The sequence below is a fragment of the Miniopterus natalensis genome, chromosome 3 (genome assembly GCF_054644295.1).
Source record: "Miniopterus natalensis isolate mMinNat1 chromosome 3, mMinNat1.hap1, whole genome shotgun sequence".
In the NCBI taxonomy this organism is placed as follows: domain Eukaryota; kingdom Metazoa; phylum Chordata; class Mammalia; order Chiroptera; family Miniopteridae; genus Miniopterus; species Miniopterus natalensis.
In genome coordinates, this window is record NC_142083.1 from 92330408 (window position 1) to 92347316 (window position 16909).

Consider the following 16909-nt stretch of genomic DNA (forward strand, 5'->3'; position numbering starts at 1 on the left):
CGCGTGAGGAATGTAAGGGGTCCAGAGCGTGACCACACAGCTGTGTACAGGGTTCATCTTCATCAGCATGTGAAATAGATCACAAGTCCACTCCCCCTCATTTTTATAGCTTTTCAAGTTTTTATTTTCCTGTGTATTTTTTACCTCATTGCCATTGTGGGTTTTTTTCTTTTTAAATCATTTTTCTTGAGATATAACTTATACATCAAAAGAACTCCACCGTTGGTGTGTTTATTGCAGAAAAATGGAACTTAGAAAGTTAGTTTAAATTTTCCATGTATTTCTTGTCCTCAGTAACAAATCTTCTAAAATCCCAAATAGTTTTTTAAAAACATTTCTCATTCATGTCATAAGTATTTTTTAAATCAATATAAAGAAGAAAACTTTAAAATCCCATTATATATAAATATCATTGTGAGCCTTGTGCAGCTCTTGCTGCTAATCTTTTTTTCCCATGTGCAAGGAGTTTTTTATGCTATGACTAATGTTTTGCCTCTGGGTAGCTTGCTCTATATCCATTGTCACAGTGGCCATGCCTGGGGCGGTCCCTCGGAGAGAGGCTTGTGGAGGAGAAGAGGAGCCTACCCAGGAACGGAACTAGAGCAAGTCTGGGTCCATGCTCCTGCCATGATAGAAACACTCACAGAACTTAGTTGGCCAGGGAATGTTCTGTGTACTCTGTCTTGACTCTGCATTGAGGACTCTCCTTAAAGCTGGGCAGGAGGAGGAGAGCAGGTCAAGAAACACATGTGCACCAGCCCTGCCCTACTCCAGGAAAAGCAGTGGTAGGCTCCCTGCTTCCATTAGAGTTCTGGCCTTGGGGCACAGCTGTAACTCTGAGCAGCCACTTGAGAGCACCCAGGGCCAGATCTCCACCTCACGGGGGGGGGGGGAGAAGGCTGGTGGGCCCAGCATGGCTCTCCTCATGCCAGCGCATCATCCCCCCCCCCCCACACACACACACACTTTACCCCATAGCTCATCTTCTTTCAGATATAGGTCCACCTTCATGGCTCTTCTGCCCCTTATGATTCAAAAAATATGGAAATGTCTGGGCACTTGATGGCAATTTTCAAGGTAGAGTGCTGAGCTTCCAGAGTACCTCTTTCCCTCAAAACCCTCACCTCATAAGACAGACTAGGTCCCTTAATTCTTTTTTTTTTAAGCCTCACCCAAGGATACGTTTTTATTGATTTTGAGAGAGAGAGAGAGAGAGAGAGAGAGATCAGTGTGAGAAACAATCGGTTGCTTTCCCTACACACCGCAACTGGCCATTGAACCCACAACCTAAGTATGTGCCCTGACAGGGAATTGAACCCACAAACTTTTGGTGTACAGGACAACTCTCCAACCAACTGAGCCACCCAGCCAGGGCAGAATGTTAATTCTTTTAAAATATGTCAAACTACCTTGAAGGAAAAGGGTGGATTCTGTAGCCTCAGTTGCCTTCGCCATAGCCCTTCCAGAGCCCTCTCACCTGCTCGTTCTAAACTTTACAGGACTGCAGACCACGCGATTGGGAAACCACTTAGAAGACAGAGTCAACAAGTTCTTGCGGCGACAGAATCATCCTGAAGCCGGGGAGGTCTTTGTTCGAGTGGTGGCCAGCTCAGACAAGACTGTGGAGGTCAAACCTGGGATGAAGTCACGGTTTGTGTGCAGACATTGTGCCATTTTCTAAAACAGCACTGTTTTCCAGTGCTTACCACACCTGGTTAACAAAAGCCCCACTTTCTGGGAAGGCTTTTTGCATAATTTAAAGGCTTTTCAGCAAGTGTGTAGCAAGCCCTTCTCTCTATCCCAAATTCATCAGAGAAGGTAAAATTCCCAGTCAAGTGAAATAGTGTCACAAAGAATGGGATTGCAGCTCCAAGCTGCTCACACCAGTGGGAAGAACTCTGGGCTGGTAGTCAAAAGTGACAGGCCTTTATCTCCTCTGCCCTGAGCGAGGTTTAGAGCAGCAGATCTAGGTTGTAAAGCACCTTATGAACAATGACACTTGCAAACATCAGATTCTGACTTTTATTTCAGGTTTGTGGACTCTGGGGAAATGTCTGAATCTTTCCCGTATCGAACCAAAGCACTCTTTGCTTTTGAGGAAATTGATGGAGTGGATGTGTGCTTCTTTGGGATGCATGTCCAAGAATATGGCTCTGATTGCCCCCCTCCAAACACAAGGTAGTCCTCTATCTCCTTTCAGGGGGTGTCATGCTGTGTTACAACAGGCGGAGGCTCTATGCGTCTTAGAGAACCTGTGTGCTTTAGAACTGGGTTTAAATTAAATAATAAAAAATTTTAATAATTCACGCGATTAACCAAACTAGATAGTTTAGGTTTTCTCTGAGCCAGTGGGAAGTGAAGGTTTTTTATGATTATTTCAAGCATGTTTTGTGTTTTGAGTACTCGTGGGTACTGGTTCTTGTCTTACTGTTGTCCCTGTCTTACCTGGGGCAGGTAGAGCCACAGAGAATGGGCTGGGGAACCATTCCATGAGCCTGGACATTCTCTTATGCACCTAAAAAAGTGAAATACCTCTATGAAGAGTTCTTGCATGTTCATTCTAGAATCTGGGTGAGAGGGAATTGAAAAATGGCCTTTCTTAGTTTGCCCTGATCTTTCCATGGTTCTCCATGGTGAGTGACACCTTTGCTTCTCAGTTTGGTGATGAAATTGGATTCCATTTTATTGGTTGGCAGCGGCAGTTGCCAGTGGGATTTTTCTTTTGTTTTTATGTCCTGTTTGTGGCCAGTGTAAATACTGTCAAGACAAAATTTGTATCTGTAGCTTTTTTTTTTTTTTTTTTTGGATGGTGTTTGCTTTCAAGTTTGGGGGTTACCCTGAAATTTCAATTAATTTTTCTCCCCAACCCCAGGCGTGTGTACATATCTTATTTGGACAGTATTCATTTCTTCCGGCCCCGATGCCTTCGAACAGCCGTTTACCATGAGATACTTATTGGATATTTAGAATATGTGAAGAAATTGGGGTGAGTTTCATTCAGATTATTCAGAACTAATAAAAGTTCCATTTTTAATTTTCACTGTATATTTTGTGAAATAATGAGAGTGTTTCTTTAAGTTTGATCTGTTTTTACTTTAATGTCCTTAGCTGGATTCCAAAACCTCCAGAGCTCTTCCAGATGTTCTCGGGGCTTTGCAACACAGTGCATGCATTTTTTTCTGGCTTATGCATTCTTTTCACTATTTTTCCATTCTGGCCTCTTTTTTAAAAGAAATTTAGCCCTAGCCAGTTTGGCTCAGTGGTTAGTGTGTCAGCCCTCAGACTGAAGGGTACTGAGTTAGATTGCTCGGTTACAGGCTCTGTCCCTGGCCCCAGTTGGGGCAAATGCGGGAAGCAACCAATGAATGTGTGTCTGTCACATCAATGTCATCATCTCCCGCCCCCCCCCCCCCCCCGAAAAGCAATGGAAAAAATATCCTCAGGTGAAGATTTAAAAAAATTTTTTTATTGAAGTATATTTTATATATTATAAAACTCACCTATTTCAGGTGTACACTTCACTGGCTTAGTAACTTTATGGAGTGGTGTAACCATCACTGTTAATCAGTCTCAAAACATCGTCATTCCCCAGTAAGATCCCTGTGCCCATTTGCTGTTAATCCTTATTCCACCCCTGCCCCCAGTGACCACTAATCTACTTTCTGTCCCCATAAATTTGCCTTTTCTAGATGTTCTGTATGAATGGAAACCTACAAGATGCGGTCTCTTGCATCTGACTTCTTTTTCTATCTCTGTTGTCATGTTCTAGATCTGTCGTATTCCTTTTCGAAATTTGAAAAAGTTGAAGGTACTTGATTGAAGTGTCTTAAACAGAATGAATAAGAGATATTTTAACTTTAACCCTTAGAGGGAAATACCCAACTGCCTTTCTTATGTGCAGAAGAAAGGAGGTAGGAAATTCAGTGTGTCCCTGGGTAGAAGCCATTTGATAAAACCTAATGAGTCTCTGTCTTCCCATGCTTTCTCCTGTGCTCACAGGTTCCCTTATGCCTAGGCCCCTGCCTGACATGCACAACCTGAGAAGGAAGAATCTTAGGGCTGACTTCCAGGCATGCATTTGCACACACTAGAGATTTTTGGCCTTACCCACACATTCCCCCACTCCTGGCACACTGGTTTGGAGCCTCTCTAAGCGTCTTATCCATTCTGCCACAAACATTGTGGTTATTTCTTTGCTTTCTTTTCTTTATAGTTCTTTCTAGCCTTGCTTTGGTTCCTGTTCCTCAACTGTTACGCCTTAAAAGCAGGGACAGTTTTGCTCAGCACTTTCATCTGAGTTATGTGTGTGTCCTGCAGGTATGTGACAGGACACATTTGGGCCTGTCCTCCAAGTGAAGGAGATGACTACATCTTCCATTGCCACCCCCCTGATCAGAAAATCCCAAAACCAAAGCGCCTGCAGGAGTGGTACAAGAAGATGCTGGACAAGGCTTTTGCAGAGCGGATCATCCATGACTACAAGGTACCTGGTGCTTGCTGAAGGAGGGCCTGCGGTGGCTTTGTCACCACTAATTTACATATCTTCATGTATCTTCCTTTCACACTCACATGTTAGAATTGTATTCACTTATGAGGATTACAAAGCAACAACAACCAAAAAAAGGCCTGAAATAAAAGTGTAGAATCATCTCATCTGCAGTCTATCAAGATTTTTAGTCGGCAGTCTGCAAGCAGTGCTGTCAGGTTGCCTATTTAAATTGGCTGATCTTGCCCATTGTTCACCACAGAAATATGTTGCACCGAGATCCTTTTCAGTGTCGTGGCCCTGCTCTGCCCCCTCCTCTGGAGCTTCACTTGGGCCCCTTGTCTCACTGCTGTGCTTTGTTCACTCTTCAGGACATTTTTAAACAAGCAACTGAAGACAGGCTCACCAGTGCCAAGGAACTGCCCTATTTTGAGGGTGACTTCTGGCCCAACGTGTTGGAGGAGAGCATTAAGGAGCTGGAACAAGAAGAAGAAGAGAGGAAGAAGGAGGAAAGCACTGCGGCCAGTGAGACTACAGAGGTAAAGCCCCCATGTCCCCTCCACCCTGCCCCCCTACAAAGCCTGGTGCTGCCCCAGATGTGCACTGAAGGACAAAGTCTGGCAGATTGGAGAATGAACTTGTGCTGTTTGAGTTCACAGGATGTGTCCTACCTTTTTTGTGTGGTAGTATTTCCATACATAATCTCCCCTTGTCACCACATTCAACAGGTCTGGGGACTGGGAACACAACCCACACTGGGTGAGCTGAGATGTGGGCACTGGAGACACATCACCTAGTAGAAGGGGACGGGAGGTGCTTGCTTCAGCATCTCTGGGCAGAGCGGAGAGGGCCAAGACACAGAAGGTTGAGAGAGGTGGGCGCCCTGCCAGGGAGCCCAGAACAAATGGAGACAAGAGACCAATGTATCATGAAAGCGTCACAGTCAGGGACCAATTGATTTAAAAGGACACTTTACAAACTAAACACATACAACCCGCAGCTCTTCCTGTGGTGACCATACTTGTGCACTCACCCTGTTTTCTAAGTCTATGGTGTATGTAAGCATGGGCCTGAGCAGTGCAGTGAGAACTAAGAAAGACACCATCCCTGCCCTCAAGGGGTGTATGTTCTCATAGAAACAAGAAAAAAACATGCAGACACACTTATGAGATAGTGGTGGAAGCTGTGGAGAAAAGGAAGCATAGGGAAGAGGAGGGATTGGGGGCTGGGGCGCTTCGGGGCAGGGTAAAGGGAGAGAGCTTGTCTGGGGCAGAGGCATCTGAGCAGAGACTGACCTGGTAAGAAGGAACCTGGAGGATCCCAGAGAGAAGGAGCTTCCAGCAGGAGGAGGAGAAACTTCGGTGTCTGAGTTGTGAGCAAATGTACCATGCTTTGGGGTGGCCAGTAAGACGTGGTTGTTTCAGTTTGGCTTGTAGCTATGAGAAATATGCTGTGTACCTTGAGAGCAGCAGTCCCAGAATTTGGGGTGGTTCTGTGGCATGTGAGGAAAATCCTGGGTCAAGGCTGCCTGCTGTGTCTGTTGCTGCCTCTACCTGAGGAAGGAGGAGTGGGGAGAGCATATTTGGGGGAAGAAGTCAAGAATTGGCTACAGACATGTTAATGTTGAGATGCCTATAAATACCCAGGAAGAGCTGTGCAAGCCTGGGGCCCTCACAGGTGTGCTTTGGGGGATGTGTGGGGCTGGCTTTCAGAACCAGGGGTTTGGAGTGACTTGCTTAGTGGCTGCTATGTGCCAGGCAGGGTGTGCTTCACTGGGAGGTCTAGCACTCAGCTGACCTTAGAAGGGTGGGCTGGCCCTGGCCAGGGTCACTCAGTAGTTAGAGCGTCAGCCCTTGCACCGAAGGGTCATGAGTTCAATTCCTGGTCAAGGACATGTACCTGGGTTGCAGATTCGATCCCCAGCCCCAGTTGGCGCACGTGTGGGAGGCAGTCAATCAGTGTTTCTCTCAACCGATGTCTCTCTCTCTCTTTTTCTCTTTCTCTTTCCCTCCCTCCTACTCTCTCTAAAAATCAATGGAAAAAATATCCTCCAATGAGGATTAACAAAAAATAAAAATTGAACATTTTAAACATTACTGAAAAAAGGAAAGGTGGGCTGGATTTTAGCAGAAATGCAGAGTTCCGGTTGGTGGGAGACCAGAGCCAACCTGTGAACCCAAGGTCCCTCTGTGTGTCTGCCACTGCCAGACACCTCTGGATGGGAGGTGGCCTGAGTCAGAATGTACATCCAGGGTGACAGAGGACTATGGAAGGGTTATAGCAGAGGGAGGAGAGCCTGTTCCCTGATGATGGAGATCCCATAGAGAGGGACTGGTGGGGAGGGTGGTGACACAGGCCCCAACCATGGGTCCTGTCCAAAGACGACATGCCTGCCTCTGGCTGGGGTGGGGGGTAATGCTTTCTGGGAGGTAGAAATAGACAAGGGCTGGCATCTGAGCCAGTCATTGCTAACCATGGACTTGCTTGTGGTGGAGAGAGGAGGAGGTGAGGGATGGAGCCTCCATTCTGTGTGTCCAGTTCACATAACTAAGGGTTAGCTTAGTTATGGACAGCACTGTGATGGAATGCTGCTTTGTCATTAAAAGTGGTCTTCAGTGGGAGAAATGGGAACATGCTTGTCGTAGTGGAGAAGAAACAGAATGCAACCTCAACTCGTGTGTGTAGCCCCGACTTTGTGAAGAAAAATACAAAGTAAATGTGCATGGCTGCTGTTGCTTTGGTGGCAAAAAATTATTTTTATTTTTTGGCTTTATTTTCTAAACTGTACAGTGAACCTGTTTATTTTATAACTTTTAAAATATAGGCTTTAGCCCAGCCAGGCATGGCTCAGCAGTTGAGTGTCGACCTAGAATCCAAGCAATTGAGGTTCGATTCCCGGTCAGGGCACACACCTGGGTTGCGGGTTCAATTCCCAGTTGGGGGCGTGCAGGAGGCAGCCAATCAATGACTCTCATCATTGATGTTTCTGTCTCCCTCTCTCTCTTCCCCTCTCTGAAATCAGTAAAGATATATTTAAAATAATAATAATAAAATATAGGCTTTATATTTTAGAATAAAGGTTTATAGAAAACTTGAGCAAATGGTAGAGAGTTGCGTGTATTCTAGTACCAGTTTCTCCTGCTGACATCTTAAATCGGTGTGCTGCATTTGTTACAATTGCTGAACCAATATTGATACATCATTGTTACCAGAGTCTGAAGTTCATTCAGTGTCCTTAGTTTTTACCAATGTCCTTTTCTGATCTGGGTCCACCTTATATCCAGTTGTCAGGACTCCTCGATCCCTCCTGGCTCTTTCTCAGACATGCCTCGGTGGTGGTGGTGGAGGAGGTGGTAGAGGTGGTGGAGGTGGCAGAGTGCAACTGAGCTTCCCCTGGAGTGACACTCCTTTCAGCACCCAGAGAGAGAGAGAGAGAGAGAGAGATGAGTGTGTGTGTGTCTGTGTCTGTGTCTGTCTGTGTGTCTCTGTGTCTCTCTCTTTCTCACCACCCTCTGCTCCTCTCCCCTTGTTATAAATGAAGCTCTTTGGACCAGACCAAATAAATGTTCCCACCTTGAAATCTGAATGGCTAAGCTTGAGTTCTTCCCAGAGTAGGAGCGTTCTAACTGAGCAGCACACCCTTAGACTTAAGCCAGTTGCTGCACTAGCGTTGGGTTTCAGGCCTGAGTGGGCCTAGGGAATGGGAGTAGGGTCAAGGAGATGTCCTGCCCTCATGTGGCCTTGCTTGGGACCTGGAGGGGCCACTTTCAAGTCCCTGCTCCTATCTGTGCAGCAGCTTCTTCGTTAGCACCTTTCCCATCTCTCTCACACATGGCGGATGTTTAGAGCCTTTCAGAAGGCAAAGAATAAGCCACTGAGTATGCAGGATATGTCATGGAGCTGCAGGTATCCAGTGGAATGATGTGGAACAATGTAAAATTACTTCCTCTCCCTCAATAATTAGATTCCAAATTAGCATCCCAGGTGTGTTCTTTCCTCGAGGTAATGTGAACTGTGGCCTTTGTGGCACAGGCCACACTTGCTCTGTGTTTATGTATCACCACTGTGCCATTGGGGTCTTGGCTGCGTACACAGGCCCTGCTTCCGTCCTCATCACTTGTCCCTCAGCAGTTTCCTCTGAAGGCAGTAGTGTGTTTACAGCCCATATAGGTAGGGGTCTGCCCAGTGGTACTTCTGGAGTGACACTCCTTGCAGCACGCAGAGTTTGTGTGTGTGCTGACTTGTCCAGATGAAGAGATGATCGCAGGCAGTTGTTATTTTGTTTCCTATGTTTCATTAGCGCCAGCTCTGTGTTGGGCATATCCACAGTCCAGAGCCTGGAGCTGAGAGTCCCTGCTGGATACTGGACCTGGAGGAGGAGTGTGGGCTTGTCTGATAAGTTTGCATATTGTTGCAGGGCAGCCAGGGTGACAGCAAGAATGCTAAGAAAAAGAACAACAAGAAAACTAACAAGAATAAAAGCAGTATCAGCAGGGCCAACAAGAAGAAACCCAGTATGCCCAATGTGTCCAACGACTTGTCCCAGAAACTCTATGCCACCATGGAGAAGCATAAAGAGGTGAGATGCAGGGCAGGCTGCAGAACCCAGCATTTGTGCCCCTCTGGACAGAGGTGAAGGGGGGGAAGGATTGCTGAAGATGTCACAACCCTGCCCCTAGCCAAGAGAAGGGAGAAGGCATGGTGGCACTCTGTCTGGTGCTTTCCACTGTGTGGGAGGACCAGCCCTTAGAAGGCAGAGCTGGCTGGTTGCATAATTCCACACAAGGTATCACCAAGCAAGTTCATCCCCAGGGAGCTGGGCCTTTGACACACACCTGGGACAGTAGGTGTCAGGCTCAGCACAGTCTCAGTTCTGCAGACTGGGGTAGGCTGGGCCCTGCAGGGCCAGCCCTCCTCAGCACTGCTCTCTGTGGACTGACATACTCCTGCTGTTCTTCCTGCAGGTCTTCTTTGTGATTCACCTCCATGCTGGGCCTGTCATCAATACGCTGCCCCCTATCGTTGACCCCGACCCCCTCCTCAGTTGCGACCTCATGGATGGGCGCGATGCCTTCCTCACCCTCGCAAGGGACAAGCACTGGGAATTCTCCTCCTTGAGGCGGTCCAAGTGGTCCACACTGTGCATGCTGGTGGAGTTGCACACCCAGGGCCAGGACCGCTTTGTCTACACCTGCAATGAATGCAAGCACCACGTGGAGACACGCTGGCACTGCACTGTGTGCGAGGTAGGCCCGTACCTCCCTCCCTGTGTCTGCATTCTGGCAGAACTTCTGGCAGAGCTGGCATGGTCCATGAGTGTGGGGTTCCCTTGGCTGCTCCTTAGCCCTCTTTGGTCTGTGCAGTTGGCATTTCTCGGGGGAGAAAAACCACTGGTCCTCTAAGGGTGCTGTTGATTGTGAGGTGGTTGTGTTTGAGTTCACACATAAGAGGATCTAATTCTTATGGATTGGGTTCCTGCTATGTGCCTAGGCTCAACATCAGACATTCAGAGTAAGAAGCCAGACTCTCCTTGCAGAGCACGGTCTGGTCCTGACCAAACTGAGCATGACAGTTGGGCCATCAACATGTGTCCAGGGCCCACTTGGCCTCTTGACAGGACAGGCTAGTCTTCCTGGGAGTCAGCGAGCACGGACTTGTCCAGATGAGGAGACGATCACAGGCACTTGTTATTTTATTTCCTCTCTTTCATTAATCCTGGCTCTGTGTCAGGCACATCCACAGTCATCGTGGTGCCAAAGCAGGAGTATGGAGAGAACAGGAGAGGTGCTGGCGGTGCTTTGGTCCTGCCAGAACTCTGCCTGGTTCCCCTTTCCTGTTGTTAGCCTGTGTTCCTGTGGTCAGTAACCCTTCTCCCTTGTCCTGGTTGGGACCCCACGGCCACACCACACTGGCTTCCCCCAGCAGAGGTGTTGGCCCCTGTGTGAAGGGGCGCGTTCTGTCTCTTACGCAGATGGGTCCCTCACATGGGGTGAGTCAGGCTATTTCGGGCCCTCCATCTCCCCCCCTGCAGACAGTCATAGACTCCCTCCCAGTCCTCGCCTTGCCTGCCAGTGTTGGCCTCCAGGATGGTCCCCACAGTCATGGGCCCTGCAGAAGTGGCTCTGTGATCTCTTGGGGGAAGAGTAGAGCCTTTGTAATGCCCTCATCTTTATTTCCTGCTTTTTCCAACCTCCTTTTGTTCTCCCTCTCATTTACTACTACTGGGATTTTCATGACTTTTCCATTAAAAGGTTCTCAGTCCTGGCCATAGGCTCTATTCTCTGCTCTAGCACCTGTTGTCTCAGTCTCCAGATGTAGGCGGCTTTTAGAAATCTGGGGAGAGGAGCACAGGGCCTTCCTCTTGGTGAAGGCCTCTTAAGACCCCAACGCCCTGCTGGACTGCTCTGCAGAGCTATGGGGATGCACTGAGAGCACCCAGTCTTTAGGAACTCAAGTTTGTGGTATTTCAGATGCTCATGTGGCGGGCACTTGGGAGGAAGTGGGCACAGTGTCAGTCATTCCTTCACTGTCAGGCTTTCCAGGCCAGGTGTAGGGGCAGGATGGCTGGGTATGATTCCTGGGGTGCAGAGGAAGGAAGGAAAGGGAGACCAGTGTCCACCGATATGTGTGAAAGCCTTGGGTGGACATCAAGCCACACGCCGAATGCGTGGGTGAGCCTGTGCACCTGCTCACATAGTGTGAGACAGCAGGTTGGGAAGTGCCAGTGGCAAGCAGATGGATCACGTGGTCTGGAGCCTTCTGGGCTGTGGGGGAGTTCCCAGAAGTGAAGGTTCCAGGGGACAGCTGGGATGTCTGTTAATGCTGTGCCACATGCTGATGCTGGCCTGTCACCTTTCCTTGTCTGCAGGACTACGACCTTTGCATCAACTGCTACAACACAAAGAGCCACACCCACAAGATGGTGAAGTGGGGGCTGGGCCTGGACGACGAAGGCGGCAGCCAGGGTGAGCCACAGTCCAAGAGCCCTCAGGAGTCACGGCGCCTGAGCATCCAGCGCTGCATCCAGTCCCTGGTGCACGCCTGCCAGTGCCGCAACGCCAACTGCTCGCTGCCGTCCTGCCAGAAGATGAAGCGGGTTGTGCAGCACACCAAGGGCTGCAAGCGCAAGACCAATGGAGGCTGCCCAGTGTGCAAGCAGCTCATTGCCCTTTGCTGCTACCATGCCAAACACTGCCAAGAAAACAAATGCCCCGTGCCCTTCTGCCTCAACATCAAACACAAGCTTCGCCAGCAACAGATCCAGCACCGCCTGCAGCAAGCGCAGCTCATGCGTCGACGGATGGCCACCATGAACACCCGCAACGTGCCTCAGCAGAGTCTGCCTTCCCCTACCTCAGCACCACCTGGGACCCCCACACAGCAGCCCAGCACACCCCAGACACCACAGCCCCCAACCCAGCCCCAGCCCTCACCTGTGAGCATGTCACCAGCCAGCTTCTCCAGTGTGGCCCGAACTCAGCCCCCCACCACAGTGTCCACTGGGAAGCCCACCAACCAGGTGCCAGCCCCACCGCCCCCAGCCCAGCCCCCACCCGCAGCTGTGGAGGCAGCCCGGCAGATTGAACGTGAGGCCCAGCAGCAGCAGCACCTGTACCGGGTGAACATCAACAATGGCATGCCCCCAGGGCGCACAGGCATGGTGACCCCTGTGAGCCAGATGGCTCCCGTGGGCCTGAATGTGCCCCGACCCAACCAGGTCAGTGGGCCTGTCATGCCCAACCTTCCCCCCGGGCAATGGCAGCAGGCACCCATTCCCCAGCAACAGCCGATGCCGGGCATGCCCAGGCCCGTGATGTCTATGCAGGCCCAGCCAACTGTGGCCGGACCACGGATGCCCAATGTGCAGCCGCCTCGGAGCATCTCACCTGGCGCCCTACAGGACCTGCTGCGAACCCTGAAGTCTCCCAGCTCCCCACAGCAGCAGCAGCAGGTGCTCAACATCCTCAAGTCAAACCCTCAGCTGATGGCAGCTTTCATCAAACAGCGCACGGCCAAGTATGTGGCCAGTCAGCCCGGCCTGCAGCCCCAGCCCAGCCTCCAGGCCCAGCCTGGCCTGCAGCCCCAACCTGGCCTTCACCAGCAGCCCAGCCTGCAGAATCTGAATGCCATGCAAGCCAGTGGGCCACGGCCTGGTGTCCCTCCACAGCAGCAAGCAATGGGAGGCCTGAACCCCCAGGGCCAGGCCCTGAACATCATGAACCCAGGGCACAACCCCAACATGGCAAGCATGAACCCGCAGTACAGAGAGATGCTGCGAAGGCAGCTGCTGCAGCAGCAGCAGCAGCAGCAGCAACAGCAACAGCAACAACAGCAGGGCAGTGCTGGCATGGCCGCAGGCATGGCAGGACACGGCCAGTTCCAGCAGCCTCAAGGACCTGGAGGCTATCCCCCGGCCATGCAGCAGCAGCGGATGCAGCAGCACCTGCCCATGCAGGGCAACTCCATGGGCCAGATGGCAGCTCAGATGGGACAGCTCGGCCAGATGGGGCAGCCCGGGCTGGGTGCAGACAACACCCCCAACATCCAGCAAGCTCTACAGCAGCGGATTCTGCAGCAGCAGCAGATGAAGCAGCAGATTGGGTCCCCAGGCCAGCCAAACCCCATGAGCCCCCAGCAGCACATGCTCTCAGGACAGCCACAGGCCTCGCACCTCCCTGGCCAGCAGATGGCCACATCCCTTAGTAGCCAGGTGCGATCTCCTGCCCCTGTCCAGTCTCCACGACCCCAGTCCCAGCCTCCACATTCCAGCCCATCACCACGGATACAGCCCCAGCCTTCACCACACCACGTCTCACCCCAGACTGGTTCTCCCCACCCAGGACTCGCAGTCACCATGGCCAGCTCCATAGATCAGGGACACTTGGGGAACCCCGAACAGAGTGCAATGCTACCACAGCTGAATACCCCCAACAGGAGTGCTTTGTCCAGTGAGCTGTCCCTGGTCGGCGACACCACAGGAGACACCCTAGAAAAGTTTGTGGAGGGTTTGTAGCATTGTGAGAGCATCACTTTTTTTTTCCTTTCATGTTCTTGGACCTTTTGTACTGAAATCCAAGCATCTAGGCTCTTTTTATTCCTAGATGGAACTGCTACTTCCAAGCCACGGAAGGGTAGATTGCTGTTTAAAGAAACAATACAAAGAATATATTTTTTTGTTAAAAACCAGTTGATTTAAATATCTGGTCTCTCTCTCTCTCTCTCTCTCTCTCTCTCTTTTTGTTTTTATTTTTGTTTTTGTTTTTTTGTTTTGGGGGGAGGGGGGTTTGTTTGGATTTTTTTGTCGTCATTGCTGGTGACTCATGCCTTTTTTTAACGGGAAAAACAAGTTCATTATATCCATATTTTTTATTTGTATTTTCAAGACTTTAAACATTTATGTTTAAAAGTGAGAAGAAAAATAATATTCAGAAACTGATTCCTGAAATAATGCAAGCTTATAATGTATCCTGACAACTTTCTGACGTTGCGGGAAGATTTTTTCTATTGTGAACTCTGTGGGCGTTCTCCAAGTATTACCCCCTGGACGATAGGAATTGGCTCCTGCGTGCACACACGTACACACCCACACACATCTATCTATACATACTGGCTTAAGCCAAACTCTTGTCTTGCAGATGTAGAAATTGTTGCTTTGTTTCTCTGATAAAACTGGTTTTAGACAAAAAATAGGGATGATCGCTCTCTTAGACCATGCTAATGTTAATAGAGAAGAGCATTCTTTCTTCTATGTGAAACTTGAAATGAGGAAAAGCAATTCTAGTGTAAATCATGCAAGCGCTATAATTACTATAAATAAGAAAATTCAAGAAGATTCAATCACTGTATAGGATGGTAAAGTACCAACTCATTTCTTATATCATATTGTTAAATAAACTGTGTGCAACAGACAAAAAGGGTGGTCCTTCTTGAATTCATGTATATGGTATTAACACTTAGTGTTCGGGGTTTTTGTTAATGAAAATGCTGTTTTCAACATTGTATTTGGACTATGCATGTGTTTTTTTCCCTATTGTATATAAAGTACTGCTTAAAATTGATATAAATTACTGAAGTTTTTAACATGTATTCTGTTCTTTAAGATCCCTGTAAGAATGTTAAGGTTTTTATTTATTTATATATATTTTTGGAGTCTGTTCTTTGTAAGACATGGTTCTGGTTGTTTGCCCATAGAAGAGAGGCGGGGGTCTAGGTCCTGGAGTCATACATATGGCGACAGGGCTCAGCTGAGATCTGGAAGGTTCTCTTTCCAGTGACTGAGACGATCAGCTCAGTGATGGCTGTACACATTCAATGCTTACAGGGGAACTTCACCCACAGAGTTAGGGACACAAATGGGTCAGAAAAAGTACTTTCCCTCCTATCCACTGCCCCAGTCTCAGCCACCGCCCCCGCAGCAACCCCAGGAAGGGTTCCTGCATTTGTTTTCAGTCCTCCCTTCCCCCCTTCCTGTATACTGATCCAGATCCCAGAATTGATGCAGAGGGTGCTCCAGGGGACTAGAGGCGGATTCTGGCCTCCCCGTGAACTTCTTTGTTCAGTAGGAGAGGATGCTGCCATGACTGGGCTGGACAGACAGAGCGTTGGCCCTTCATTTCCCACCTCTAGAAACTGAGGTGCTGCCCTGGAGGCTACTGAGGGGCAATGACTGGAGCCCTAGCCACTAGCCCTGCTGTGGTGAGAAGAGGCCTCCAGCTTCCAGGGACACTTGCACTCAGGCACTAGGTCCCACCCCTCCCCTCTGCGTCCAGTTTCAGGTGACCTTACTGAGAGGGTGACACTTGAGTTCCTGAATGCTGTAAAAATCACATCTGAGGGGACTACCACCACTGGAGGAGTTGAAGCTAGTCCTCTAGACTGTGCCCCTTTCCAGAGCACTGGTTAGCTGAATTGTCTCTTTTACCCCTTGTCCCCCAACCAGAGTGGTCTAGATCAGGAGTTGTGTTAAATTTTGAAATCATGGCCTAAATTGCTTCCCTTTTGGCCTTGTATTTACAGAAATGTTTTCAAAATTCTTGATTTGGGAATCTAAATTTGAGGAAACTTTCTAAGAAATTTGTTTTAGCACAGAGCTTACTTAGAATCTTGGGTTTTACTTAGAATCTTGTAGATTAATTAAGCCAAGAAAGAATAAGACCATCTAGCACCACCAACCAACCCCCATCTTCACCCTTTCCAAATGAGAAATCAAGGACATGGCTCTCCAGGGGGCCATCCCTGCTCAACTTGCCCACTTCTCACACCCATGATCCTCTTTCACCCCCAATTGGAAAACTGTGACCCCATGTTCAGACAAGGGGTAAGCCATTTGGAGCCCTAGAGGAGCAGCTCCAGGCCCAAACTCTGGATGTGCAGCCGTTTACCAGTGGGAGGCATCTTTTTCAGGTGATCCTGGAATCCAAAACTGTACCAACCTCATCTTGGAGCCCATAGCCCTGCAATCCAGATGCCAAAGGATGCGGCTGAGGGTGTGGTCTCTGGGTGCCCATCCTGCACTTGACGTATGGGAATATCTGTAAGAGCTGGAAAGCCTGGATGCTGTGTCTCAATGCTGTATACTTAGGAGGAGAAGAAAAAAGTCCTATATTTGTGATCAAAAAGAGGAAACTTGAAATGTGCTGGTGTTTATAATAAAAGCTGGTAAAACTGCTTGGATTCAGAGATGGTTCCAGTTGGCTAATGACCCTTAGAATTAGTTTAGCAGCTAGTCAGGATAAGACTGAAAGGGCTTGGTTGAGTTTGTCTAGTGTGTGTGTTTATGATTTTGAGTATTAAGCATGTTAAAAGCAGGAATTGAATGCAACCTCTGGAAAGGCTCCTATTTGTAAGATCTCAAGCTGAAGACACATAACTTTTTCCTTTTAATTGCTGTAAAATGAAACCAAAGATTTTATTTAGGCCTAAAAGAGCTTTGAGTCCTAAAAGTAGCCCATGGGGAAATGGGCTACTCTGAAAAAGGAAAGTACTTTAAAGGAACTGAGTTCTAGGAGGTAGCCATTGTGCCGACAGGAAGTTCTTCACCGAAGAACAGTGCTGGGAGTAAACACTGCACCCTTGTCATTTTAGCAGGTGGATGTGCAGGAGCATGTAGGAATGGCGACAAAGCCCACATGGAATCATAAAGCAATATTGTACCTTCCCAGGATGTCCCACATTCATTCCACTGCTTGACTCAGGTACACTCTTTGTGCAAAATCAAGCGTAGAGGAGATTCAGTTACACCAAATTGGAGTGACTGTAGCACCCAGGCTAACAGGCTAGACTGAGGCACTTTAGATGGGTAGATGATGAAGGCAAATGGTGCTTTCAATGTGCTCACACCTTTCTAGAGAGAATTTACTAGGATCTATTGACCATGATATCACTGAAATTACTTCACTAAACTGAAAAATTCAAAGGGTGCTA

General features: G+C 48.7%; 1 protein-coding gene across 3 annotated transcripts in view; it reads left to right on the forward strand.

The window, feature by feature from the left end:
• The window catches only part of CREBBP (CREB binding lysine acetyltransferase), a 133414-nt gene extending 118848 nt beyond the window's left edge, over positions 1 to 14566 (forward strand). For all 3 annotated transcript variants that reach the window (XM_087815683.1, XM_087815682.1, XM_016211350.2), the window contains 8 exons: positions 1500 to 1650; positions 2032 to 2178; positions 2873 to 2986; positions 4318 to 4483; positions 4858 to 5025; positions 8904 to 9065; positions 9451 to 9732; positions 11355 to 14566. In XM_087815683.1, coding sequence (XP_087671809.1) covers positions 1500 to 1650; positions 2032 to 2178; positions 2873 to 2986; positions 4318 to 4483; positions 4858 to 5025; positions 8904 to 9065; positions 9451 to 9732; positions 11355 to 13499 — 3335 coding nt within the window. In that variant the 3' untranslated portion in view covers positions 13500 to 14566. The remainder of the gene's footprint in view (positions 1 to 1499; positions 1651 to 2031; positions 2179 to 2872; positions 2987 to 4317; positions 4484 to 4857; positions 5026 to 8903; positions 9066 to 9450; positions 9733 to 11354) is intronic.
• Positions 14567 to 16909: the final 2343 nt, after the last annotated feature.